This window comes from Fusarium oxysporum, chromosome 7 (genome assembly GCF_000149955.1).
Source record: "Fusarium oxysporum f. sp. lycopersici 4287 chromosome 7, whole genome shotgun sequence".
Taxonomy (NCBI): Eukaryota; Fungi; Ascomycota; class Sordariomycetes; order Hypocreales; family Nectriaceae; genus Fusarium; species Fusarium oxysporum.
This window is the reverse complement of record NC_030992.1, coordinates 1466733-1490113: the sequence shown is the minus strand read 5'-3', so window position 1 is coordinate 1490113 and position 23381 is coordinate 1466733. Positions and strand designations below refer to the sequence as shown.

The 23381-nt window shown below is 47.6% G+C and overlaps 14 protein-coding genes and 1 non-coding gene across 18 annotated transcripts; 6 read left to right on the top strand and 9 right to left on the bottom strand.

The window, feature by feature from the left end:
- The first annotated feature begins 1534 nt into the window (after window positions 1-1534).
- Window positions 1535-3004, top strand: FOXG_05201 (uncharacterized protein). The gene is made up of 3 exons (XM_018383351.1): window positions 1535-1871; window positions 1916-2528; window positions 2575-3004. Exons 1-3 carry the CDS (start codon window positions 1767-1769, stop codon window positions 2787-2789), a joined length of 933 nt encoding a protein of 310 aa, XP_018240269.1. The 5' UTR covers window positions 1535-1766; the 3' UTR covers window positions 2790-3004.
- Window positions 3005-3687: 683 nt separating this feature from the next.
- Window positions 3688-6603, top strand: FOXG_05200 (uncharacterized protein). 2 transcript variants are annotated; one of them, XM_018383349.1, is made up of 3 exons: window positions 3688-3889; window positions 3946-4162; window positions 4208-6603. In XM_018383349.1, exons 1-3 carry the CDS (start codon window positions 3793-3795, stop codon window positions 5808-5810), a joined length of 1917 nt encoding a protein of 638 aa, XP_018240267.1. In that variant the 5' UTR covers window positions 3688-3792; the 3' UTR covers window positions 5811-6603. The 2 variants fall into 2 exon arrangements, with proteins under 2 accessions (XP_018240267.1, XP_018240268.1); XM_018383350.1 differs by having other exon boundaries at window positions 3946-6603.
- Window positions 5476-7180, bottom strand: FOXG_05199 (uncharacterized protein). Its single transcript, XM_018383348.1, has one exon. It carries the CDS (start codon window positions 6466-6468, stop codon window positions 5974-5976), a length of 495 nt encoding a protein of 164 aa, XP_018240266.1. The 5' UTR covers window positions 6469-7180; the 3' UTR covers window positions 5476-5973.
- A 147-nt stretch (window positions 7181-7327) lies between these two features.
- On the top strand, window positions 7328-9746 carry FOXG_05198 (adenosine deaminase). The gene is made up of 2 exons (XM_018383347.1): window positions 7328-8492; window positions 8539-9746. Exons 1-2 carry the CDS (start codon window positions 7666-7668, stop codon window positions 9464-9466), a joined length of 1755 nt encoding a protein of 584 aa, XP_018240265.1. The 5' UTR covers window positions 7328-7665; the 3' UTR covers window positions 9467-9746.
- A 704-nt stretch (window positions 9747-10450) lies between these two features.
- Window positions 10451-11910, bottom strand: FOXG_19002 (uncharacterized protein). Of its 2 annotated transcripts, none has more exons than XM_018399167.1 (2): window positions 11101-11910; window positions 10451-11040 (listed from the first exon to the last, which is right to left on the bottom strand). In XM_018399167.1, exon 1 carries the CDS (start codon window positions 11667-11669, stop codon window positions 11172-11174), a length of 498 nt encoding a protein of 165 aa, XP_018240263.1. In that variant the 5' UTR covers window positions 11670-11910; the 3' UTR covers window positions 10451-11040; window positions 11101-11171. The 2 variants fall into 2 exon arrangements, with proteins under 2 accessions (XP_018240263.1, XP_018240264.1); XM_018399168.1 differs by having other exon boundaries at window positions 10458-11001.
- Window positions 11911-11986: 76 nt separating this feature from the next.
- Window positions 11987-12915, bottom strand: FOXG_19001 (uncharacterized protein). The gene is made up of 2 exons (XM_018399166.1): window positions 12828-12915; window positions 11987-12769 (listed from the first exon to the last, which is right to left on the bottom strand). The coding sequence occupies exon 2, from the start codon at window positions 12418-12420 to the stop codon at window positions 12076-12078; it is 345 nt and encodes a 114-aa protein (XP_018240262.1). The 5' UTR covers window positions 12421-12769; window positions 12828-12915; the 3' UTR covers window positions 11987-12075.
- A 911-nt stretch (window positions 12916-13826) lies between these two features.
- FOXG_19000 (uncharacterized protein) lies at window positions 13827-14170 on the bottom strand (the record flags this gene model as incomplete). Its single annotated transcript, XM_018399165.1, has 2 exons — window positions 13827-13988; window positions 14045-14170. The coding sequence occupies 2 exons, from the start codon at window positions 14168-14170 to the stop codon at window positions 13827-13829; spliced, it is 288 nt and encodes a 95-aa protein (XP_018240261.1).
- A 39-nt stretch (window positions 14171-14209) lies between these two features.
- Window positions 14210-14886, top strand: FOXG_18999 (uncharacterized protein; the record flags this gene model as incomplete). Its single annotated transcript, XM_018399164.1, has 2 exons — window positions 14210-14218; window positions 14365-14886. The coding sequence occupies 2 exons, from the start codon at window positions 14210-14212 to the stop codon at window positions 14884-14886; spliced, it is 531 nt and encodes a 176-aa protein (XP_018240260.1).
- Window positions 14887-15106: 220 nt separating this feature from the next.
- FOXG_18998 lies at window positions 15107-15196 on the top strand. The gene has a single exon. It is a non-coding gene; the product is annotated as a tRNA-Glu (tRNA).
- Window positions 15197-16351: 1155 nt separating this feature from the next.
- FOXG_18997 (uncharacterized protein) lies at window positions 16352-16474 on the bottom strand (the record flags this gene model as incomplete). Its single annotated transcript, XM_018399163.1, has 1 exon — window positions 16352-16474. One exon carries the CDS (start codon window positions 16472-16474, stop codon window positions 16352-16354), a length of 123 nt encoding a protein of 40 aa, XP_018240259.1.
- A 68-nt stretch (window positions 16475-16542) lies between these two features.
- On the bottom strand, window positions 16543-16707 carry FOXG_18996 (uncharacterized protein; the record flags this gene model as incomplete). The annotated part of the gene is made up of 1 exon (XM_018399162.1): window positions 16543-16707. The coding sequence occupies one exon, from the start codon at window positions 16705-16707 to the stop codon at window positions 16543-16545; it is 165 nt and encodes a 54-aa protein (XP_018240258.1).
- Window positions 16708-16724: 17 nt separating this feature from the next.
- Window positions 16725-16877, bottom strand: FOXG_18995 (uncharacterized protein; the record flags this gene model as incomplete). Its single annotated transcript, XM_018399161.1, has 1 exon — window positions 16725-16877. The coding sequence occupies one exon, from the start codon at window positions 16875-16877 to the stop codon at window positions 16725-16727; it is 153 nt and encodes a 50-aa protein (XP_018240257.1).
- Window positions 16878-17463: 586 nt separating this feature from the next.
- FOXG_18994 (uncharacterized protein) lies at window positions 17464-18342 on the bottom strand. Its single transcript, XM_018399160.1, has 2 exons — window positions 18268-18342; window positions 17464-18219 (listed from the first exon to the last, which is right to left on the bottom strand). Exon 2 carries the CDS (start codon window positions 18192-18194, stop codon window positions 17799-17801), a length of 396 nt encoding a protein of 131 aa, XP_018240256.1. The 5' UTR covers window positions 18195-18219; window positions 18268-18342; the 3' UTR covers window positions 17464-17798.
- Window positions 18343-19884: 1542 nt separating this feature from the next.
- On the top strand, window positions 19885-20317 carry FOXG_05197 (uncharacterized protein; the record flags this gene model as incomplete). Its single annotated transcript, XM_018383346.1, has 2 exons — window positions 19885-19954; window positions 20028-20317. The coding sequence occupies 2 exons, from the start codon at window positions 19885-19887 to the stop codon at window positions 20315-20317; spliced, it is 360 nt and encodes a 119-aa protein (XP_018240255.1).
- A 1206-nt stretch (window positions 20318-21523) lies between these two features.
- Window positions 21524-23165, bottom strand: FOXG_05196 (NADH-ubiquinone oxidoreductase 19.3 kDa subunit, mitochondrial). 2 transcript variants are annotated; one of them, XM_018383344.1, is made up of 4 exons: window positions 22789-23165; window positions 22510-22684; window positions 22106-22419; window positions 21524-22051 (listed from the first exon to the last, which is right to left on the bottom strand). In XM_018383344.1, exons 1-4 carry the CDS (start codon window positions 22829-22831, stop codon window positions 21915-21917), a joined length of 669 nt encoding a protein of 222 aa, XP_018240253.1. In that variant the 5' UTR covers window positions 22832-23165; the 3' UTR covers window positions 21524-21914. The 2 variants fall into 2 exon arrangements, with proteins under 2 accessions (XP_018240253.1, XP_018240254.1); XM_018383345.1 differs by having other exon boundaries at window positions 22510-23165.
- Window positions 23166-23381: the final 216 nt, after the last annotated feature.

Sequence of the window (23381 nt, the reverse complement as noted above, 5' to 3'; positions counted from 1 at the left end):
AACTCCCGCAGTGAAGCAAGAAGGCTTCTTCTGAAAGAGATTGAGGTGGTGAATCAGCTCCCTCTGCATAGAGGTGCCTGAAAATTCTGTGTTGCGATGCAGCTTACAACCTCCAATACAAATCACACACACAGACACACTTGCATATAACCAATCTCAATCGCAGACTAACTCCGATAGACTGGTTCGATAACGGCCATTTCCGATCAGTCCCCCCCTGATCGCCAAAAATTACACCATCACTGCTGTTTCTCGAAAATGGCTATGTAAGTCACCGGTGCCACACGGCAAGAAGGACGTTAGAATAAGACTTGTCTCCCACCGAAACAATATCTACAACATCCAATGAATATGCCCAATTGCTCGCCACTCCTATCAACCCCAGTCAGCCCTACGGGGAATAGACATGGATAATGGGGGCTGCTGCATTAGCTCAACCACTGATGGGCCAGGGTCTTGGCCCCCAATCTCCATATGGGCCCTTGGAGTTGTTGATCTACACTCAATACTCTTGCCCCCGAGAACCAGAGCCTCGTTGCGATCTCACACTAGAACAGGCTACAGCGTCTTCTGCCTTGCTAGCATCAGTGTAGCCTATCTTCAAGCCAATGACGGCTTGTCCGATGCAATGCGGATGGGGCGGGCGTTGAACTACATCTGCATACCGCGAACCATGAACTGCCTCTTCTTCAACTTCATAAGGCACTCTGTATGCCTGTGAGGCGTTTAATCTACGAACCACGGTTAATGTCTCATGCTTAAACACCCTGGTTCCCATAAGTCCAGGTTAAAGATTGGTCGGCCAACTCCTACCGTGACCGCGACTGACGCAGAGGTATGCACCTCCTTTGTGGCGGAAGCATAGAACAGGGATCGAAGATAAACAATCGACCAGGTGGACGGCTGTTGACGACTTGTCAGTTTGAGGGTCTGAGAATGTCATGATTTGACATCGAGTTCTCAACAACGAGACATCCATATCCACCGTGAACCTCAACACAGCCATGCTACATCAACCAAACGGATTGACTGTTGTAAGGCTAACGAGGCAACCAACAAGCTGCATGTGATCACGATAAGTCTTGTGCTTCAATGTGCACTGCCTTTGTACCCTACGGCTATCGACCAGACAAATGCCGTGTAAGATCTCAGAGGGATATTTGTCACTTATTGTAACTTAATCTGACCAATCCGCGATTAGTAGTTCAAGTTTTCTCACAACTTCTTGGCCCCTTAAACTCGTTAGGCACCCTTATTCACTGTCCCCTGACTTCACATGGCAATTCAACACCATTCCGGACCTATTACTTGAAGCAGGAACTCAAGTGCACCCCACAATTGTGACGAAAAGGAGGTTGCTGATAACTTTCCAAAGCTATACTGTGTGAGAATTCGTGCAGACATTCGTCCGTTACTAACTCCACGGCAACTTATCACGAGCCAGTAGAGGCTCTTGGTTAGACTTGAACCACAAATGTCTTATTCCCCTGCTTCTGCCTGTGACTGAGGCCTCTCCGATGAGCCTTGTTCACTGAGTTACCTTACAATGCTTGTTGCCGTACTCAGCCATGTGTTTGTCTAGACTTGAGGCTCAACTGCACCCCCCAAGATCTTGAATCAAGAATTCAGACAAGAAGCTATTTAGGGGACGCTAAGTTCTCAAAAGTTCAACCTCAGTCATTCCTTCACTAGCTCTTTCTCGACTATATTAGCATCTGTACACTGTCCTGGTAGACTTCGCCGAAACTGTGTGTAATACTTTCACCATGATGCGAATAGCTATAGCTGGGGGCTCCGGCCTTGGATATCTCCTGGCAAGCCATATATCCAAAGCAGCAAACGCTTATCAAGTTGTTGTTCTCTCACGTTCTGTAAGTATGACTCTCATGTATATATGAGGTTTCTAACAACACAGTCACGTCCCGAATATGCAGCACTTGACGTTCAAGTCATGGTTGTTGACTACAATGACGAAAATAGCCTAGCATACGCACTTCACGGAGTTAATCTTGTCATCTGCACATTTTCGGGGGGTGAACAGGTCAACCTGATCACTGCAGCTGTCCAAAGCGGTGTACAGTTCTTTGTCCCTTCCGAGTTCGAAGGAAGCCTCGAAAAGCGGCCCGAAAACGATCAACTCGACCCCTATTCGTACTCGTCCCAAGCGAGACAGCATCTCAGACGTTGTGCAAGATCATCCCAGATGAAATGGACCGTCTTCTCCTGCGGTATCTTCATGGAGAGATTTCTCCCCCAAGGGCTCGGAAGTTTGGCCATTGGTTATGGTTCAAACTTAGCTAACGTGGGATCTTACATTCTTGACATGAATACCTATACTGCTGAGTGCGTTGAAAAAAACCCTCGAGGGCATACTGTCCGTGTCTGCATGACATCTGTATATGATGTTGCTCAATTCATCGTTGCTGCCATTGATCTGGGACCTGCGAACTGGCCTCGCGAGTTTATGATGAGAGGAGACCGTCTGTCGCTTCGTGACATTGTTGGGCAATGCTCAAGAACCCTGAACGGTAAGTTAACATCATAAGTATGGAAAGATTATGCTAACTCATTAAGCGGCATTTTCTCTTTCTCAATGGCAAGCTTCAGATATTGCAGGACTTATGAGTGGTTTCTATCAACAGGGAGATTACGCCAAAGTTGCCTTTTATCAGCAGCTTCAAGCTACTGTTGAAGGACGTTACGATTTTGGGCATACATCGTTGAATGGCCTCGTCAATGTGCAGCCGAGAAGCTTTCGCCAGTGGTTGAGTGACCAGTTTACAGGATAAAGCCACTATGGAGGCTTGTCCTGGCTTCTTTCACTATGGGTCAGCAATACAATCTTTGAATATGTTGTGTCGATGGACGTTCACTTTCTTTAGTTTACAGCTGTGCCGTATGTTGGTACTGGTAGCAACAAGGCAACAAATTAGCGGCTGGTTTCGCGGTCTTCATATTTTATTGTTTATCTAGGCAGCTAAAAGAATCAAACTCCGCTTTTCACTCTTTATTGCAATTGCCCATAGAACGTTCTGTGGTCTTTAGTCTTCGTTGCTATAGGTCCTTTTTGGGAATGTACCGTATGAAAGAAATTCTTACTAGGGACACCAGGCCTGGCATTGGCAGATCCTGTCCGACAAGCGGCCACACTGAGTCTAAAGAAACTTAGTGAGTACTTGGACGCTTTGCGAGAACTGTTGAAGCAAACTTGTTCCTATGACTTGATACTGATACCATTATGAGTTCAGAGCAATCCTGGTCGAACTTTGATGAATAATTTCATGATTTTAGACAATCTTTACCTTAATTACTAAACCTGGATCCCATAATGTAGGTTTGTATTTCCTGTGACAAACTCCGCCTTCTTCCAAGAATACGACCTTGTAGTCTTCAGGATCGACACCAGGCCCCAGGAATAGACTCATGTGGAGGTTGGAAAGCCAAACCTCGGGACAAGGTATGACCCCAGTCAAGAATGCGGAGAAAACATGCATGGTTGTGAGAGGAATTCCAACAACGATCATGGTTCACATTCCGTTTCTGGCTCTTAGTTCCGCGTTGAAAACACCAGGAATCCATGAACCCGGAATTTCTTCCGCACGACTTACCCAAAATGGCGGAATACTGGCTCGATTTGGAGGTCTGACCCCACTGGAGGTCCCCGATGAGATGTAGTCGATGGCTTGTGATTGAATGTCCTGACAAGTGTTAGCAGTGCCGACCAACAGTGATAAAGCAAGCTCGGGCGGGATCCAACATGTTCAAATTTCTCTTCTCTTACCTCATTCAGTCATGGAGGCTTCAGGCGCAGATAAGGGCTTCTTTCAGAAGCCTCCTGTTCTGAACAATCAGTTTCATGATGATGTGACCTTTCAGAGATGCTTTAAGTGTGGGTTTAAGGCCAGTTACTATTATCCAGAGGCCTGTGCTTACTTGTCTTCGCAGTGTTTCTTCCACGGCAAATCGTTCAGCAAGTCCAAGCTGAAATGGCTTCACTTGGAGATGATGTCCTCTCCGACCAAGTTTTTGCCTGGATCACGGATGCTGAACATAACAAACCCTTCCTTAAAGGATCAGGCCGTGATGTATTCGGCCAGTGGAAGGGTGATTTAGTCACTGGTGAAGGGTGGCGTGGCCTTCAGAATTTTGGCCTGTCCCGAGGGTAAGACATATACGTTGTTGACTGATCAGCTATTGACATGTCTAGATTTGTCGCCGCTGGATATGATACTCCATATGGTGCATTTGCACGAGCATACCAGTTCATGCGCATACAACTTTGGACGCCATCGTGCGCCAACGTCGGTTGTCCTTCCGCTATGCAGGATGGCGCTGCTCGACTTCTACAAACACACCTTGGTAGCCCAGAACTCGTTATGAAACTCACAGATGAGCAAAAGAAAGTATTCGAGAACGCTTTCAGTCATCTAACCACACGAGATCCACAGCATGCATGGACCAGTGGCCAGTGGATGACTGAGCGAACGGGGGGCAGTGATGTGTCGTTGACCGAAACAACAGCAGTGCACATGCCAACTTCTGAGATCCAACTCGCCTCGAAAGATGAAAAGATACCATTGGGACCATGGAGTATCAATGGCTTCAAGTGGTTTTCGTCAGCAACGGACTCAAGAATGACTGTCCTCCTTGCTCGAACATCTAGAGGCGGACTTTCAACCTTTATGGCCCCGATGTACAAACACGATGCGAGTGCTACCACAGCCACCGGACTTCCGAGAAGCAACGGAGAGCAACTTAATGGAGTTCGCATCCAACGTTTGAAGAACAAATCAGGCACACAGAGTCTCCCAACAGCTGAACTAGTTCTCCAGGACATGCGAGCATGGCTTGTAGGTCAAGAAGGCCGAGGCATCCAAGAAATCGCAACAATTTTGACCTTGACTCGAGTGCACTCTTCAGTTGCTGCTGTGGGTTATTTAGGAAGAGGGTTTGCCATCGCAAGAGCATATGCTCAAGTTCGAGAGGTTGGTGGCGGAAAGGGAACTCGAATGAAGCTCACAGAGAGTTCATTACATATGAGAACCCTTTCAAAGATATCTTCCGAGTATCGTGGCCTTATGCTTCTTACCATCTTTACATCATATGTCCTCGGCGTTTCGGAGCATGACATAGCGTCAGACGCAAGTCTTTCACCTGCGCTAGAGGCGCTGACACCCTCTGCACAACATGCTGCGCCATTGATTCGGGTTCTTACTCAACTCACAAAAGCTTACGTTTGCAAAGCATCGGTACAGCTACTTTTCTCTTGTATGGAGGCGCTCGGTGGTGTTGGGTACCTTGCCAATGAAGAACAAGAGTACCTCAATATCGCCCGCCTCCATCGTGACTGTGCTGTACTGCCTATCTGGGAGGGCACAACGGATGTTTTGAGCACTGACTTTTTGAGGGCTATTAAGCATACGAAGGCTGGTCAGGACACTCTGAACGCCCTCGAAGACTCTATTAAGAAAGGTATGGCATTTCAAGGAAAGGTATCTTGGCCTGAAGGCTTGAACCCTTTGGATGTTTGGAAGAGCCTGAGGCAGCGTATTGAACGAGAATCGTTGGCAGACTTAATGGGAGATGCTAGGGAAGTTCTTTGGGCTGTGGCAGATTTACTGGTGTCTGTTCTTCTCTATGTTGACGCTGGTAGTGACGGTGATCAAGTGTCACTGGACATTTTCCATCGATTCTTGGAAGGGAAGAATGTCACTACGAAGCGAGAAAAGGTCTCAGCTCAAGAACAGCTTGCGAAGGACTTCGCAGTTGTGTATGGAGGCGCTAGAAACGAGATCTTTGCCAAGCTTTGACAGCACCATTGGTATTGATTCATGGCTGTATCATTTCACTCATTTTTGCGAATCTGGGGCCAGCACTGTCCTCGTCACATATAAAATGAAAACTCAAGAGAGACCAAGAATGTTGAACCAAATGTAAAGAATGGGTATTAAGTAGTTGTACGCCTGTCCCACATCAACCCTGGAGACTCTTGCATGTGCCCTTAAAATTCTTCGCCTTCAGTGTAACCTTCTTACACGCCGTAGCATCAGTGTGTTTGTCTCCATATAGAACAGTACCCTTTGCACTTGTAGAAGTTTTTGAGCAGGAGTTGAATGTGCTTCCTCCATCATGCTGAAGAAGCGTATTGCTGCCACTCTTTTGTAACGTCCATGATTGGAAACCAGGCGTTGGATCGACGCATTTGAGAGCACCGCTTGGGCCGAGAAAGCAAGCGTTGAAGGCGTTGTCTCGAAGAATGTCTTGAGAGTTGGACAGATCGATACAGTAGAAGCCGTTGGTTTTGCCGGCATTGAGCAGCAGGTTGCCGTCGCTGTTTTGTTGAACTGTAGCACTAGTTGCCACATCTTGTAACGTGAAGCAGCAATGGCCATCGAAGACAGTATCCCGAGGGATAACTGCAGCTGTGGCCACGGTGCACAAGAGAGTGACCAGAGTGAATGACTTCATCTTGAAGAGGATATGGTGGATGATGTGAGCAGTGTAGATTAAGTATAGTATGAGCTCGTAAGATTATTGAGTCCAGCTCAATTGTTAAAGATAGTAATAGAGAACTCAAACATCGTAGACATCACAAGAATTCCCTCGCCTTTTATAATTCTGGAGACCTCATTATCCGTCACCCATCAGGCTCGGCTTCATTAGGATCAGCAGAAATAAATCCATTCAAAGGCATCCAACCGAATGTGAGAATGCACGTTGGTCGAAGGATTGAGTCAGAAAGAAAGCCACTTGGCTCACGATGGTCAGCAGAAAGTCACATTTATCGTGAAAAGTCGGTCTCTAGAACTGTGATGTCCCGTGCAGGTGACTCCAAGTGATGGACGTGACGATTTCCATTGGGAGTCTCGGGGTTTCGCGCTATAGGACGAACAAAACTAGGGCCATTCTCAGGAGCGAATGGCTTGTCAGGAACAGCCGCGAACTAATTAGCAGAGTGACATTCGACGTGATTGTTGGTGCTATGCCGTTCATGCTCCGAGATGCAAGGCACAGGGTGGGTGACAGGCCAGGGATATCCTTCTTCACCGCAGGATAGAAAGCGGGGATAGCTTCATTTCATGCGTCCAGCCACAGACTGCCGGGGAGAATATCTTGAGGAGAAGATTGGTTGCAGGGAGTCAAGTGTGACGATGCATGATCCTGGAGGTGATAAGGTGCGTCTACTGTGAGCTATGAGACTAGCTCAGCCAATCAGAGGCTGTGATGCGGTTAATCACGCTGCGGGTGTAACGACTGCACAGTCACGTGAAACCAGATGTCGTTATCGGCGAGGGCCTTGGAGTAATACACCGTTTGTTACGCTCAACTCAAAGCGTAACCGTTTGTGCCTCTACGTCACATCCTTAACTCTACATTCAACGCTTCACTTTACCTTTAACAGTGTGTTTTTCTACATTGATGTGCCATACTCTTCATCAAATCATGTCTCACCACATCTGACGTGTTCTTGTTTTGATCCTTCGTTATCATAAGCAGCTCATCTGACTTCAGCGATCTTCTGCTTAGCACGCTTCCCCGACCTGCCTAATCCACCTACAGTATCCTACCGTTTCACCGCTCGCGGACGACTTCTAGCTCTAACTTATCCATAAACCTCCACCGAACACTTGAGAGTAACTGCTTCCTCCAATCAATCAAGGAATCATGGCGGATGAGCATACCATGTCCAATGAAGAGTGGGAGGAAGTCTCTCAAGACATCCCCTCACTCTCGGACCCCTTCCTTCAGCAATATCTCACAGGCCGAGCAAACCTCATGAGTCAAGAACAAAAGTCTCGCACAGATGCTTCATTCAGAGCCTCTCTCTCACCTATTGCCAAGCGCGCGAGTGACATCGTCGACTGCATCCGCGACCAGGAGAATGACTCCATCTGGACTCCTCAAGTTGAGGAAGAGTTAGCTCAAGCAGGAAACGAATGCATCTTTCCAGGAATGATGTTTATGCTGGCAAAAGATCGCATGGAGAAGACAAACCTTTGGAAGATTGTTCGACGCATGCCAAAGGGAGCGCTGCTTCATGCACACATGGATGCCATGGTCAACTTTGACTTTCTCTTTGATGAGCTTCTGAAAATGCCAGGAATGCATATGTGTAGCGACCGACCTCTCAACACTGAAGAATCTCGAGAGGATGCAGTTCCTAGCTTCCGATACAGAACCAAGGCGGACACTGATGGATCTATTTGGGAAGAGAGCTACAAGCCTGATGCTTTTGTGCCACTTCCAAAGGCGGCAGATGAGTTTCCCCATGGTGGACGATCCGGCTTTCTCAAGTGGCTGAAGGGCCGATGCACTCTTTCCGTCACAGACACCCATGAGCAACACCATGGAGTTGATGCCATTTGGGTCAAGTTTGGAAAGTGTTTCCTCGTGTGCGCCACCATCATTCACTATGAACCCATGTTCCGGATCTTCCTCCGCGAGCTCATGAAGAACCTCAAGGATGATGGTGTCAACTGGGCTGAACTTCGGTAAGTCATAAGTCGACAATTTCTGATCTTCCTCTAACAGCTATAGATTCACTTGGCCACTTAACTATTGCCGTGATAAACAAGAGGAGCCTGAGAAAGACTACATTCACATGTTTGAGGTTCTGCGTGAAGAAATCGATAACTTCAAGAAATCACCGGAGGGCAAGGGTTTCTGGGGTCTCACCACCATTTGGACTTGCCTAAGAAGCTGGCCGACCCGTCTGATCATAGAGAACATGGACTGCTGTATCGCTACCAAGATTGCTTTCCCTGACCTCATTGCTGGTTATGATTTGGTTGGTCCTGAGGATCTGGGCCGACCCCTGTCTGATCTACTCCCCGAGCTTTTCTGGTTCCGCAAGCAGTGCGCCATGGAAGGCGTCAACCTCCCCTTCTTCTTCCATGCAGGTGAGACACTTGGGGATGGCACTGACACTGATGCCAATTTGTTTGATGCGATCTTGCTTGGCACCCGACGCATCGGCCACGGCTTCAGTCTCTTCAAACACCCCCTGCTGATCGATATGGTCAAGGAGAAACGTATTCTCATCGAGTCGTGCCCCATCTCGAACGAGGTCCTCCGCCTCTGTGGCTCCGTAACAGCCCATCCCCTGCCCGCCCTTTTGGCGCGTGGTGTTGTTTGCAGTCTGTGTAACGACGATCCCGCTATGCTCGGGCAAGACACAGCCGGCATGTCACACGACTTCTGGCAGGCTCTCCAGGGGTGGAAGAACCTTGGTCTTGCAGGCCTTGGTAGCCTCGCGGAGAACAGCGTCAGATGGGCCGCTTTCGAGGACCAGAACCAGACTGACTGGATCAACGACATCAAGCAGGCTAGCCTTGGGACGAATGTCAAGGCCAAGAGAATGCAAGAGTGGCAGATCGAGTGGGAGAAGTTTTGTCTCTGGATTGTTGAGGAGTTTGGTGATGAATTTGGTGATGAAAAGGAGAAAGAAAAGGCCAGTGATGCCTAGACACCTCTTCACGATAAGACGATAGACTAAGATGAAGGAAAGCTGGTGCATATCGGCGTTGCATACTGAGATTTAGGCGCGTTCAACACAGGCGGTTGGGGAGTTCAACCATCATCTCCATGGATAGGGGCGTATCAAAGGTATACTTCATAAAGAGCTTGTGCCTAGAAATTTCAAAAAGACTAGAGAGTCAGCATCACCCACATTAAACCGTACTTCGCGATGGCCAGCCCCTTGGTCTCCACACTGCCATCGTCCATCACCGGCTCGTACTTATTCTTGCTCGAGACGACAATCGACTTGTAGAGTTGCCCTTCACGCCAGCCCCACATCCTCGAACGGCGCCCCCCTTGGAACTAGCCTTGATCACCTTTGGCCACCGCCATTGCCTTGTTCATGCAGTTCTGCTGGTCGACCCCCATGACGTACACGAAGATCGAGTCAGTGTCGCCTTAGATGACGTTATGGCCGCACTGGTTGTTGTCGATCTTCTCTCTGACGTTGCAGGGTTGGCGAAAAAGAAGGTTCAAGTCGCATACGATATGGTATTATTCGTAGTGCCGAAGTTGTGGACTCCGGCGTTGAGGTGGCATCTGTCAACAGAAGTAGGCGACCCGAAGCGCAAAAATCTGCTCTGCTGCGAGTATCAATGGACAAGGGAATGTTCGGGTGGCCAATATTGTCACAGGACGTACAGAATTGGCTATTTGCAAAAGAAAAACCATGCTGTACTCCCTGAAGACTCCATGTTTTATGGAGCGAGCAAAGCCACTCGGGGGTCCTGTGAATAAACGGAATACAGTAGATTCTAGAGATGACACAAGAGAGTGGGAAAGGGTCCGGGATTTATCTTCTGTCTGTCAATCAATCACATTTCATTTGCATCAGGGTTCAGGTATCTGCTGGTAAATGGCTTTCTGTCTTCCTACTTAGCCCAAGGGATGGGCTGTTAAAAAAATGATCAGGAATAGAGGCACTGCAACATGAACAAGGAGTGACAACGTTAGGGCAAGACTTAGATTTCAGTACAGTCTGTGTAATCAGGAATATCTGTATAGTCCCCATACATCTATAGTTGGATGAACCATCTGTGCTAAATAGCACCTCCTTCCCTTCAAACCCGATCAGATCGATAGACTCGCATCTTTCTGTACCAGCCAACGCCTGATTGTCTCCAACTACAATGAGTTTATCAGCACCAACGACACTTACTGTCTCGACTCCATCATGAGCGATAGCTGACAGCAGTAGTCGTCTATGCGTCTACCCGGGTCTGGATGTGCTTGAATTTGAGCCTGATGTACCACTTGACGCTGGAGTGAGCTTCATGGAGTATCAATTGGCCAGACGCGAGTTCAATTTTCTGTCACCCTCGGAGCATTGCGCATCATGTACACGATCTCGATGTCGCAGCAAAGAATGTCCGATCGATATCAGTTGTCGTTGACAGCCGGAAAGAGTCGAAGGTTTCAAGCCAGGATCGGTCCGCAGCAACTCGTAGATGTCGATGCAGCAAGCACGAGAGTGAAGTTGGACTTGAGATGAAACAAACCATTAGTCTGGAGTTGAAGTCCCTGGGGGGAAGCACATTAGATATAAGAAAGCAAGGGGAGGCTGGCACGGTGATGACTTACAAATGATGGGCAATTGGTGAAGTTCGAAGGTACAGCCAAGGAGACGCAGAAATGTGTCACCAAGAGTTCCGTCAGATACCAGTTTTCGTCGCCAGCCGTTGAATAATCGAGATTATGGTGGTTGACTTGAGCTTGCAGCAACCTGTCTTCTGAGCCTGGCAATTCAGATATAACACCTGTTCCGTCATGGCCAGCTGGGTCACGTACTCCGAGCCCTTGGTAGCGTTGGCTTGGAATGCGATGATACAATCAGCGATTGGAAGAAAGAGTGTAACGCGAGTGAACAAGACAGCGGGCGTGTGTCTCTGCTGGTGGAGGAAACGAACGTTAAGCCCAGATACCCGTTGGGGAACGTGCAACCGCGAGACTGTATCCCGAAAGCTGAGCACATCACTCTGCATCACCAAGTTGGGTCTTGGATACCATTGGGTGCAAGCGCGAGAGAGAAAGATGTATTTGAGTTCCTGGTAGAACAATGCCGTTCGATCATTCCGACGTTGGTCTGATCTCCCTAATTGAACTTGGCAAGGTCTGTGGGTAATGTTGTGGCCAGGAACTCTAAGCTGCATCCAGTCCACCGAAAGCGAAAAGGCAGGATGTCAACGCATATTGTTCCGTTCGACAGAAGGCAACCCAGCCATTTAAACCAGTGCGAGGGCATTTCATTCAAAACAATTCATCCTCTTGACTCATGGAGATTTGACCAGGATGGCCCAGCAGGAGGTTGGTTCCATGAACCTCCTAGTCCAACTGCCATGTTGAAGGAAAACTGGATGATCTGGAAGTCGATATCTTGAAGAAGAAAGACATGGGTCCAGGCAACGTTGTTCCCTATGCTCATCATGATGAAATCTGGCGCCATTCATATCGATTACTAAGCTACCCGTCTCTGTATCAATCTCACCGAGATCGCGATAAAGCACACCTTGATGGAAGTCATGGTAAGTCTGGGGATGTAAGAAGCTTGGATCCATCCTATACAAACGATGATAAGAATGAGCTCGCGGAGGCAAATGATGACAGATATGAGTTCGTGAAGGTGTGGGAAGTTGTTAGGGGGGGGGTCGAGAAGGCACAGAAAGTCACGGAAATAGTGGTGGTGTTGTTCGATGATTCATATGACAGTTGTTGACAGTCGATAGTAGTCATTGAAGGCGAAAAGAAATAAAACCCAAACACCAACCCGAAAGTCGGGGGGCAACGTGGTGATGGACGAGGTACAGTTAAGCGCGTTTCGTCCGACGCGCGTCTCAAACCTGGTGCAAAGTTTATTATTGCACGAGGTATACCAGAGACAATAAGGACGAGTCTCTGGCTCATGTTGCTTTTTGAGCCAACCAACCAGCAATTTTCATGCCATGCAGATTATCCTCGGGTCACTGTAGATATGTAGATCCGAGCTGGGGTTTGTGAAGGGATTTTGTGAAAGAGTTGTATTGCTGATCTGGGAAACAAAACGAACGTAGAATATTCATGCAAGAAAAGCGCATGCTTTGTGTGATAAACGCGATGTGCAACACAGAGCTGCGGAGAAGGCCTTTTTCATTTTGGTTTTGATGTTGGGTATAGAAATGAAAAGCCAATGATTATGTGAAGAGACGGGTGTTTTGTTGTCGTAGGACAGTGATCTGAAGAATCCATATCTGTTTGTATCTGATCAGATCAAATCCTGGGCAGTTAGCATTTTGTATATTGTCATGATTTGCTTGGTGTAGGTAGGTACTTACAAGTTTCTTATTTGGGTAGGGTGTGTCTCATTAGAAGAGAGGTTGGATAAAAGAAAACTCCGCAATCGATGCCAGCACGAAATGCGGTGCAATTGGTTGCGAGCCAGAGGGGACCAGTTACTTAGGCCCTGTCTTTTACTCAGAAATGAGTGGCAATTACCAGAGCATGCTCTTGCTGGCTTGGGGATTGTCCATCGGACTTATTCTCCTCCTCTTCTTGAGCGACCCCCAACATCGCGGGACAGGGAAACAGCTGTCACTGTTATCTCTAAGTATCAGAGTTATTTTGTCCTCAATAAATCGAAGGTGCGCCTTTGGGAATACTGTACTTACCAGGTTGTGGTGGTGCTGATGCTGAGGTGAAATGAGAGGGGAGGAGGGAAGAGGAGGAGGGAGAAGTTTTGTAGCGAGAGAGGCAGCAGAGCAGGATTTTGTTTCTGCAGCAACAATTCAACTCTGTGTACATACGAAAAGGGGGTTCGGTTGCCCTAAGGTAGGGGGTTATCGGCCGTGGGTGATTCTGTTGACAGTTGTTGACAGTCGTTGACAGTGCCACGGCACCGCAAGGGGAAGACCTCCAAGAACCTGAACTAAACCCGACAGACCCCAGTGCAGGTTTCCGGCGGTAGTTCATGTAGATGCATTCAATATTGTTTTCTTCCAGCCAGTATTTGTGGAGTGTAGAAGGTCTTAGCATACCCCTGAATCACTTTGCTGGTCAATTTCCGATGGCTCTTGAAACTCGTGAAGATATTTTGCAATACCCTGACGACGGCTTGCTGCTTAGAAAGAAGGCTGACTATTCGTCAACAGAAAGCACTTCAGTGAGGCATCTAGGCGGTAACGTGAGATGTGTTTAAGTCGAACCTTCAGCAACATAAAGGTGCAGATCTCAAGTCATTCCAGGTTGATAAAAGTAGCCTCATGATGGGTGACGTGAGTAAAAGGGATACTGGCTACGTTTATTCGACAGAATGCCCTGGGGAATTTACTAATAACTCAGTTCCAATAGAATGAGTCTTCATCGTTGCGTTTATGTGATCCTTCCTGCGACCACTTCTTGATTGCACGGCGAGCGTTGGCCCTTACATTGTCCCTGTTATAGTCCCTTACTCGTCGTATTTCGGCAGCGTCGTAGTTGTAAATCGCTTCCGCACGGATCTTAACATCGTCCATGTCAGGGTCCAGACGCACATTGTCAGAGTGTAGGTTAGAACCGCCTTCGTCTTTCCAGATCCAAAAATAGAGCCAGCTTCGTAGTTGAGGGTAAGTCCAAAATAGACCGGTGTGTTTGCACAGCGTTCGGGTCGTTGCTCCGTGACACCTGACTTAATCTGTTCCATGGCGAGTGGGAGAGTAACATTGAGTTTGCCGACGACGATATGACTGTCGTGAATTGACTTGTTGCTAAGAATAGGGTCCTTGGGAGCTCATTGCAAGGTGTTCCACCCAGAGAATACGTCAGTCAAAAACCGGTTCCAATCCGATACTGTGACAATCGCTCGTGGGGTGAACTCTTTACCCAGAACCAGCTTAGGACGCTGTTTCTCACCACCAATGCCCCTATAAGTCCCCTGACTACTACTCTGAAGAGCGACTTGCTGATGGTCAATCCCCTTACCAGCATCATCGTTATAAGTATCGCTACCAACATCCCCGAAGCCAATCTCCTCCCCAGCGTCGTCGTGGCTCTATTGACCGTAATGATCCTGGCCCTACTGAACGTGGTTCTACTAGTAATGGTGGTCCCCTTGGCTATGGTCCTCCGGGATATGGACCTCCTCGACTCAACTTTAACTGCCACCAGCTCCCTGCCTGTATCGAAGACGAAGAATTAACTAAAGAGTATGTGTTGAGTGACGTATCTCGATCTGCGTCTCAGCCAGCTGGCCAGGATGCCGATGGGCCTGAAGACTTGGTATTCGGGGAGGTCCATCCTCTATTTCAGATGTACTCCGAACTCTCGAAGGTTGCGAACCCCCCATACTTACTATCAAGGGCTTTCGAAGCTTCCTTGAAGAAACCTTTAAGGACTGGGCTTCTGCTCTGGATGCTGTAATGCGATTGTATAACTGAAAGATAGATATTAGACTTGAGAATCCAAGTCATTCGACAATCGAGCCAGTGTCGGAAGTTACAGTATGCATGGCTCTGCCCCCCAACAGTACTGAGCTTTGTATAGAACTAAGGTAGTAGACCTCTTGTGGGTTGGCAAACCGTGCGGGCGTGTCGATTTGTTGGCCCCCAATGCCACATTCATCAACGAAGCATCAGATCTATCCGGTATGGTGTAGTGGCTAACATTTCGCGCTCTCATAACCTGAGAGATCAGTTCCGCGGAGCCCAGGGTTCGATTCCCTGTACCGGAGTTACTTTTTGCGATCCATATCAATGCCAGATAGCTTCAGTAAATTCTCTCGATCATTGAGTTATCCGGATGCACAGATACTTATGCTATGTGGCTAGGCCTTCTATCCTGAACCTGCTGCTTTCTTTCCATAGTGATTATCTCCTAAAAACCATGAAGGCTGATCTTTGAGGTGGGCGAGCGCCTCGTCGAGCGTTGATTGTTGACCAGAACTCCGCCGTGCAGCTGGTAAAGTCGCTCGCAAGGACTCCCGTTGAATAAAAGGTTGAGCAATCAAGCCAGTATTAGATAGAGACTTGCCGAATATACTTCTGCGTATGGTGCTTGCAGACTTACTTGTTGTTGGTGCCGATCCTGTTTCTCTCGTGTTGATCGCTTGGCTGAAAGCATCCTCTATATCCTTGACCGTCGGTCGCGTCAAGGATAACATCCTTTAGGTTTGCGCATGAAAGTTTTGCGTCCTTCCATTGAGTAGTGAGTGATATATTTATCACCGAGGGTCAAGGTGGTGCCATTAATCTATTAGACATCACTCAGTAAGTTACATATCACTAAAGGCTACAGGGCCGTGAGCTGTATGCATTGGCATTATCAGGCACTTGACCATTGATTTTGACAAATTCGTTGACACTTTTAGTACCATTAACGAGGTTGAATGTTGCTAAGAGCCAATGCTATCAACTACTCAGATATTGAAATGAGGAACGGATGACTCGTGTCGTTCGTAGGACTCCAAGAAATGCACAATTAGCCCTAAACTTAGGATAACTATATAAAATTCGTATAATTTATGATTATATTAGGCCTAAACTTAGGATAACATTATGATAACTTTGGGGCAGTAACAAGATCGGCCAAGATCTTGATACAGACCCAGCCTCCTTTTTCCAAGAAGCCAAACAGCCCATCTGGCATCGCAAGTTATGCGGCGCCTACACTTGCATCGAACACAACGAGATTTGTAAAGGTTCTCATCCATGAACGGACCTGGCTGGATACAGTTCTCACACATGATGGCCCTCATAGTGAAATTGACCTTGATAGAGATTTCTATGAACGACTAACGCTCTTCCAGGTACTCAATGAGCATCGATAAGGGAGGTGCTGTACAGTTCTTATTCTTGGCCCACAATGTTGGTGCCTGTTTTGGCCCGGCTCAATGCGACAGTGAGGCGGGATTCTTGGCTGTGAAGCCCCAGCCGATCCCAGTGTCGAAGATGGTGGCATCAAAGCTTGGAGATCCGTCGGCAGTTCGAATATCGAAAAGGCCGTTGGGCATCTTCACCACATATACTTTAGCCAGAGGTCCTTGATATATATTCTTCTGCGCTTTGTAACCAGTGATGATTAGAGCAAAACCGCATCCCACATGAAACGCCATGTTCTGGCTGCATTCAGGATCTTACTGTCGCGGTACATTTGGATGATCAGCTGCATGACGTGGTTCAGATGGTAATGTTTGGTGAACGAGAAATCGACAAAGGTCTCCTGTGGCTCTTTGGGGCGGGTCATGATGGTGTTGCCCTCAACTACTCATGGAGGGATGTAGTGACTTCGGTAGGATCCCGATAGACGATGGAGATATCGCGGCCACAGAACGCCTCGATCACGAACTCGGCAGCATGGCGCCTGGCACGATGGTTACGCTTGAGCACAAACGTGACATCGCCGGTGGCTTCCATCCGTTCGAAGAACTGACTTCTCGCTAAGGGCTGTAAACAGACTTGAAATCCGACTGGCCATGAGCAAGAGCCATGGGTGAGAACTGTTTTGTATCTCCAACGAAAATGCTCAGTGATGACTGAAGCTATAGAGACGTATTCTCATTTAGTCGCGCCGCCTCGTCTGGAAACCAGTTGTGATAGTTGTCAGCTCTGCCAAAGCGACAGGTGTACCAAAGGTAATGTCTACGTCATCGATAGCGGTAAGCATAAGCCTTTGAAAAGCCTCATGATGCTTGGTCTTGTTCAGAGCATACCAGTCAGGGTTGTTGACCAGCTCATTTCAAACATAATGTACGTCAGACCAAGTCTCAGGCTCATCAGTAGCCTTGGATCGTGCGTACTCATAGAGTGAACACTTGACTCGTGTGGGAGACTTCTCATTAAATGCCTGCTGCAGTAAGGCATTGATTGGTGTGTTGAGTAACAGCCGCCTTTGAGGGGTTGGAGGCGATATCAAGAGATGTGTCGGTCTCTGTAAGTGCGATCGGCGGTGCAGTTTAGGATTCTTCGCATCTTTGGAAGTTCACAGGAAGGAACTGGACTTGCAATTCGGAGTATTAATGAAGAAGTCAGATTGCGCTGACTAGTAATCTGGTCCTTGCTGCGTAGTACTCTTGTCATCTGGGCCTTGCTACAAGGCTGTACCTGATAATACCAACTTCGATATGCGGGTGATGAAAGTTCCGCTCGGGATTTATGGATAGGTACCCAGAAGCTGGGCACAGGTTCTCCATCCGTTAAAACTGTCAGAGGAAACTCGTTTCTCATCTCTCATGAGGACTTTGACTTCTGGGTTGATGATGTTCATCAAGGTTTCATTTTGGTACTTGGGCATCTTGATCGCTAGGTTCAGCCACTTGACAACTTGCTTGTTGCAGATCATCGAAACGTTGTTCTGGTTAAGCAACCCTCGAGGACGGCAGGGGAGACTTTTGCTTTCTCGACTTCAGAGACGTGTTCGGCCTGTCTGCGGAAAGTTCTGTAGTTAGGGGGACTTCGTGAGTAGTCTGCCCCAAGCAGACCATGGCCACCCATTAACATCTTGCGAGTAGCTTTGTGGTAGTTTGGAAGATGTCCGTGAAGGAAACTAGTGATGCCGGCCCGTTCGTAGATTTCGATGAGCACTTGGTCGTAGAGTGTCTCGAGAGTTTCTTCATCCACGAAATCGCTTTTATATATAGGGCGCACGGTTTTGAGGGACATGACTAAGGTCGAAGTGAGGAGACCTGGCGGCAACCTGGCATCCGTTTCATTCTGCGCCTCTGCTGGCACCATTGGTAGAGGGCGCGTGTTGTGTGGTCTGGTGGGGAATTAATGAGGATATTTATGGTGATGTTAGGATACTTACTTTAATAGTTTTAAAAGTCAATATGCCCATCTAGCAACGCATGATGTGAAGCCAAAGGCCTTAAAGCAAAATAACAAAATAAGATGTTTGTTTTCAACACAACACAATATAAGGCGTCATACACTACGCCAAAAAAAAAAAACACGATAACCTTAATGTTAAGTCTCAACAGATCACACAGCTGCTGCCTTGAACCTTAAGATCCAACTGAGCAAGTGGCCTCAATCCACGAGCACTTTAATAGTTTATGATGATATTAGGATACTATCATCCAATATCATCTTGAAAATAGGCTGGAGACTCTCCGCGGGTATTGAGTGCGGCCTGTTTGAGGCGCAGGCAGAGCCTGTCGGCGGGAAAGCCTTTGACCGAGAAAGTGTCTCCAGGGAGAATAAAAAGGTAAAGGCCTCAGATGGCTTGATGAATTATTTTTGGCCGTCCAAATATGCTTTGCAGCCTGTGAGTGTGTGTTGGAGGAGTAAGATGCGGAAGCAGAAACTGTGCAACCACTCTAACAGTGTTTGTCACCACCGCTTGAGGGGTGAATACTGCGAGTATCTTGAAGGAGAGGTCTCTATTTGTTAATGGAAGTAATGACAAACCCATTTTATGCAGCTCACTTTCTGCTTACTCCGATGAGTGGCCTCCACTCTGCCCTGCTCAGGCGATATTTAACACAACTGGCACCCCTGGCATGTTTTATAAAAGCATTTGTTCAACTGGCAACTCCCGTGGGTTGTTTGCTTGCCAGGTACCTAGTCGGAAGTTGTTGGTAGAAGAGAAGAAATATCCGTAGTAGTAAAGGATTTCCACAAACATGGAGCCGGCAGCAGATGGCAAGCAGTGCTGAGAATCGCATTGATTTCGTTGCTGCATTGCTAACAGTACTAAACTTAGGATTAACTTCCCTAAAACTTTTGTCTAGATCCTAAAGTTATCCTAAGTATTATCATAAACTCGGGTCTAATTCCGGGCATTTCTTCGTTACAAAAGTATTTCTCCGCTCCCCATCACCACTACCAGTTATGAATACACCCACACACACACAATATCAACCATATAGACTGTTATTCTCCCTGCGCTCCCATTCTTTGCATCAACCTCCACTCTCATCGATCGCCGCCCTGCCCAAACCTCTTCCATTAAAGACCTCGAGATTCAAAATCTCCCCCTTTCTATATCATCTACTACTCCTTGCATGACCAATTCTGAAAGAAATCTCGTGGCCGAGAAGCATGCTCTGACTCTTTCAGAGTCAGGGTCCGAGGTAGCCAAGTGCACTTTTGAAAGCGAGAAATATTAACCCCATAACGGGAGCAATGTCACCCTCCCATCTCATCACTCTGGATCCGAGCCATGGCTGAAGAGAGCACTTCTGAGACTCCTTCTCCAGGACAAAGCATAGCTCATCCTAAATGTTTCAGCAAATTCGAACTATATGATAACTACATTGCTATCTACATATTTCACACGATCAAGCCACTTCTTACGGACAAGATGTAGTCAAAGTTATATGGAGCCCATCTTCGAGGGTGGCTGGGACGGCTTAACGGGATCTTCTTCCTTGCCCCTTCCTCCAAAGAGGGTGGTCAAGGAGTCCGATCCCTGCGTTGGAACATGGAACCAGGACTTGACTCCAAAGTCCCTAAAGAGAACCTCAGAGGGCGAGATAAAGCCTTTATCACCAGTACGCCTCAAGGACGGGGCTGCTGACTTCTCTGGAACCCTTCACGACTAACAAGCGTAAATTCTCTCCAAAGTCCGGGACTCACAATCAAAACTATCGTCGCTCAAGAACGCGGGTATCGATCCGGCAATCGGCGATATCTACGAGGCTTGTGGGATCGTCTGTGCGAACCAAGACGCGGTTGAGGCTCGCCAAGTCTCGGACTACAACAAGAGTTACGCCAGAAAGATCACCCGTCATGAGATCATCAAATGGATGAAGGCAGGGACGAACGGAGAGATTGTGGCAAAGGAAGAGGAAGACCAGTTAAGCGGCTTCCTTGGGATGGAACTCTTCCTTCAGTGGCCACGAGAAATCTTTTGACGATGAGATGGAACTTGACAGTCCTCCCAACAACTTGGCAGGCCGGTATTGTATATGACAGTCAGCTGACACTACCCGATGCACGGGATAATTGCCTGCATTCGAAACTCGAGTAACAGTTCTCCGCAAGTCAATTTCAACAGGGGACAGTGGCGTCACATGGGTTCCAGGAAAACGGCAAGGGTCGTCTGCTCTCAGTGCAGTGTTGACCAGATGTTCACGAACCTTATACACGAACAAGCCAATAATCGGATATGCCTATCTTGCTTTCAATATCGGCAAAAGCACCGTCATGATAAGCCACCTGCAGAACTTACATACGGTAACAGATCTCTTCATGAACAGTGGCTGGCCTAAGGCGACTGAGATGTTTGCTCTGGTTATGGGTGTCCCCGAACAAAGATAACATTCTATGGCTGAAGAGATTAGGCCAAATGCATTATGTGTTACAGAAGAGCAAGAAAGCCGAATTCCCCTGATGATAAGTAACATTAAATGGCTACGCTCTACAAGGGAACAAGAATACATTGAAATCAAGCAATGGATAGGACAAGATGTCATTGTATGAACTTTGGTAATTTGGGAGGAAGAAACGTTATCGCAGAGAAATAAAAGTAATATACACATGTTCAGATTGTACGTGTACCCTTTTTCTGCAGAGTTTGACATGCGACTTGCTTGAGAGAGATCTCTGGCCTTGACATACACACATACACACACACTCTCTCTCTCTTTCTGGAGTTTATTCTTTTATTCCTGCCAGCCACATAAGGCACATCTTGGTGCTTCGCTGGTGGCTGCCAGGAGAACTATGAATAATTACCCCTGAGTCTGGGTAGCAGTCCGAATACAAATCTCGATATGGATTCATAACAGCTATTAGAAATGTGGTCTCAAAGAATGGATTTCTCATACGTCAAGAAGGGGCCATCATCCGAATCCTGTTTCTTGTTGGAAACTAGTGAGACCAATCTCGCTCCTTGTCAACCAAATGCCATTCAAGACGGAGAAATGTTCACCGCTGTTATTACCATACTCTGAACCCAGGACCGACCTAGAATTTCTTCTTTACACTTCAAAGCTTATGGAATCCAGGATACTTATCGACATTTAAGGATTCTCCCGATATAACTGCTCACGTTAAGGGGAACTCAGATTCTACTACTATCACAGTCACTTTACGGTCAAAGCCGACACTTATTAAAAGGGCCCGGGCTTAATTAATGAAGTGGTTGTAGATGGTAATCTATTCGTAAAACAACAAGCATTCGACCTGGTGTGTTCAAAAGGTCGCGCTACCTCTTTGTGGATGAAATATGTCTCAAGCAAACATACCAACTCAACCACAAAGTGCACTAAAGCTTTTAATGAACTGGGAATAATGCCTTTGGTTCCTTGTCCTCTAGCAAGGAAAGTAAATTCTACAAACTTTCACATAGGAGATGGAGCTGTCTAAATTGTACATGCTTCCATGGGCGCCATCCTCCTCAACGACAGCCATTCCACTACATTTCCCTTGATTAGATCCATTGAAAGTACTGCCTCGACGCAATTTGGCTGAATCTTGATTCCTGATCGACTCCTCTGCTTTGAATCCTTACTTTCTGTACCAATGTCGGGTAATGCGAGTTTGTCGCATTTTGCGTTGGAGCTGGAAGATTCCGTACATCAATGCTTCACTCGTAGGAGGGCAGCCCGGCACGTAGACGTCAACAGGAACTACACGGTCGCATCCTGGTTGTGGGGTTAATTTGGGTGGGAGTTGAGTGGGAGGAGGATAAGACATACCTCGGACGACAGAGTAGCTGTAGTGGTAGTATCCACCACCATTAGCACATGAACCCATGGAAATAACCCAGCGGGGATCAGGCATCTGATCGTAAACCTGTCGAAGAGCAGGAGCCATCTTGTTTGTGAGAGTACCAGCAACAATCATGACATCGGACTGTCGTGGCGAAGCACGGAAAATAATACCGAGGCGATCCTGATCGTATCGGGGGGTGGAGAGATGCATCATTTCGACGGCACAGCAGGCCAGACCGAAGGTCATAGGCCAAAGGGAGGACTGACGAGCCCAGTTGGTGACGGCATCAAGTGTGGTCCTGTTGAATGGAACAGATTAATGCTGGTCCAGTATTTGGGTAACGAATGCGATTTTCTCGACACAAGCGAAGGTTGCAGGAATAACATACAGCGCATACTGCAAGGCACCCTTAGGAGCAATCTCGCTGGGCAGCGGAACCTCTCTGCGAACCTTTCCTACACCAGTTGCTGAGTGAGTCTGGAGGGCGCTAGCATCGCGGCGAGAGTTGGTCGTGAAGGCGGCAGCGGTAGTTCGGAAAGGAACAATAGCAGTTGTAGGCTTGACTATTGTAACAAGTAAAGTCAGCAACATGTATTGGCGTCGCGATGATCGAATTCGTTGTTCGAGCTATAAAGCCCGCCTGGCCGGAAGAGTTCAAGGCACGCACCTCGGAGGGCCATTGAGGCCGCGGACCGCGTGGAAGAGAGCATTTCGGGCGAGAGAACGATTCGGCAGAGGAGCGAACCTCGATCGCACGATATCAGAGAGCCTGAAGAGGGGAGATTGGCGCGGGCGTAGTTGACGGCGTTGGCGGAGCGAAGCTTTCTTGGTTGATGTTGAATGATTCGCCTCTTTGCTTGCCGACCTGGAATAAGACAATTCTGATTGGATGAGACGGGCTTCTCGAAGCCGTGGATTAGCCGGCGTGGTGGGGCTCCTCTTCTGGTGATAACCTCGGGGGACCTTAGTTAGAAGAAAGATGGATGTCGAAAGTGAATGACTTTTAGGAGTTATTCCTGCGGTGGGAGAGAAGACAGTTCAAAGGCTTGAGGGGTTTTTTTCTTTGTTGAGGTTTTCAATGGGAATCGTTTTGCCTCACACTCTGTCACTGGGTTCAGAAAGTTTCATGCTACCAAATCCATGACGTTCACATTGCCTCTAGACCACTTGACGGGGAAGCAAGCGAATTCTCTCCAATCGACATGAACTGAAATGAAATTTTGTGTTCTGGTTCTTAAAGCCAGTGGCGAATACTTGATG

Excerpts from the sequence above, each read along its gene's own strand:
- FOXG_05201 (XM_018383351.1), top strand. The coding sequence starts at position 1,767 with ATGATGCGAATAGCTATAGCTGGGGGCTCCGGCCTTGGATATCTCCTG. Across the intron at positions 1,872-1,915 it reads TTGTTGTTCTCTCACGTTCT|TCACGTCCCGAATATGCAGC; the intron begins GTAAGTATGACT and ends CTAACAACACAG. Across the intron at positions 2,529-2,574 it reads ATGCTCAAGAACCCTGAACG|CGGCATTTTCTCTTTCTCAA; the intron begins GTAAGTTAACAT and ends TAACTCATTAAG.
- FOXG_05200 (XM_018383349.1), top strand. The coding sequence starts at position 3,793 with ATGGAGGCTTCAGGCGCAGATAAGGGCTTCTTTCAGAAGCCTCCTGTT. Across the intron at positions 3,890-3,945 it reads CTTTCAGAGATGCTTTAAGT|TGTTTCTTCCACGGCAAATC; the intron begins GTGGGTTTAAGG and ends TTGTCTTCGCAG. Across the intron at positions 4,163-4,207 it reads AATTTTGGCCTGTCCCGAGG|ATTTGTCGCCGCTGGATATG; the intron begins GTAAGACATATA and ends TGACATGTCTAG.
- FOXG_05199 (XM_018383348.1), bottom strand. The coding sequence starts at position 6,468 with ATGAAGTCATTCACTCTGGTCACTCTCTTGTGCACCGTGGCCACAGCT.
- FOXG_05198 (XM_018383347.1), top strand. The coding sequence starts at position 7,666 with ATGGCGGATGAGCATACCATGTCCAATGAAGAGTGGGAGGAAGTCTCT. Across the intron at positions 8,493-8,538 it reads GTCAACTGGGCTGAACTTCG|ATTCACTTGGCCACTTAACT; the intron begins GTAAGTCATAAG and ends TAACAGCTATAG.
- FOXG_19002 (XM_018399167.1), bottom strand. The coding sequence starts at position 11,669 with ATGCAGCTTAGAGTTCCTGGCCACAACATTACCCACAGACCTTGCCAA.
- FOXG_19001 (XM_018399166.1), bottom strand. The coding sequence starts at position 12,420 with ATGAGCCAGAGACTCGTCCTTATTGTCTCTGGTATACCTCGTGCAATA.
- FOXG_18994 (XM_018399160.1), bottom strand. The coding sequence starts at position 18,194 with ATGGTGCCAGCAGAGGCGCAGAATGAAACGGATGCCAGGTTGCCGCCA.
- FOXG_05196 (XM_018383344.1), bottom strand. The coding sequence starts at position 22,831 with ATGCTCTCTTCCACGCGGTCCGCGGCCTCAATGGCCCTCCGAG. Across the intron at positions 22,420-22,509 it reads GGTGCCTTGCAGTATGCGCT|GACCACACTTGATGCCGTCA; the intron begins GTATGTTATTCC and ends TCCATTCAACAG. Across the intron at positions 22,052-22,105 it reads CAGCTACTCTGTCGTCCGAG|GATGCGACCGTGTAGTTCCT; the intron begins GTATGTCTTATC and ends CCCCACAACCAG.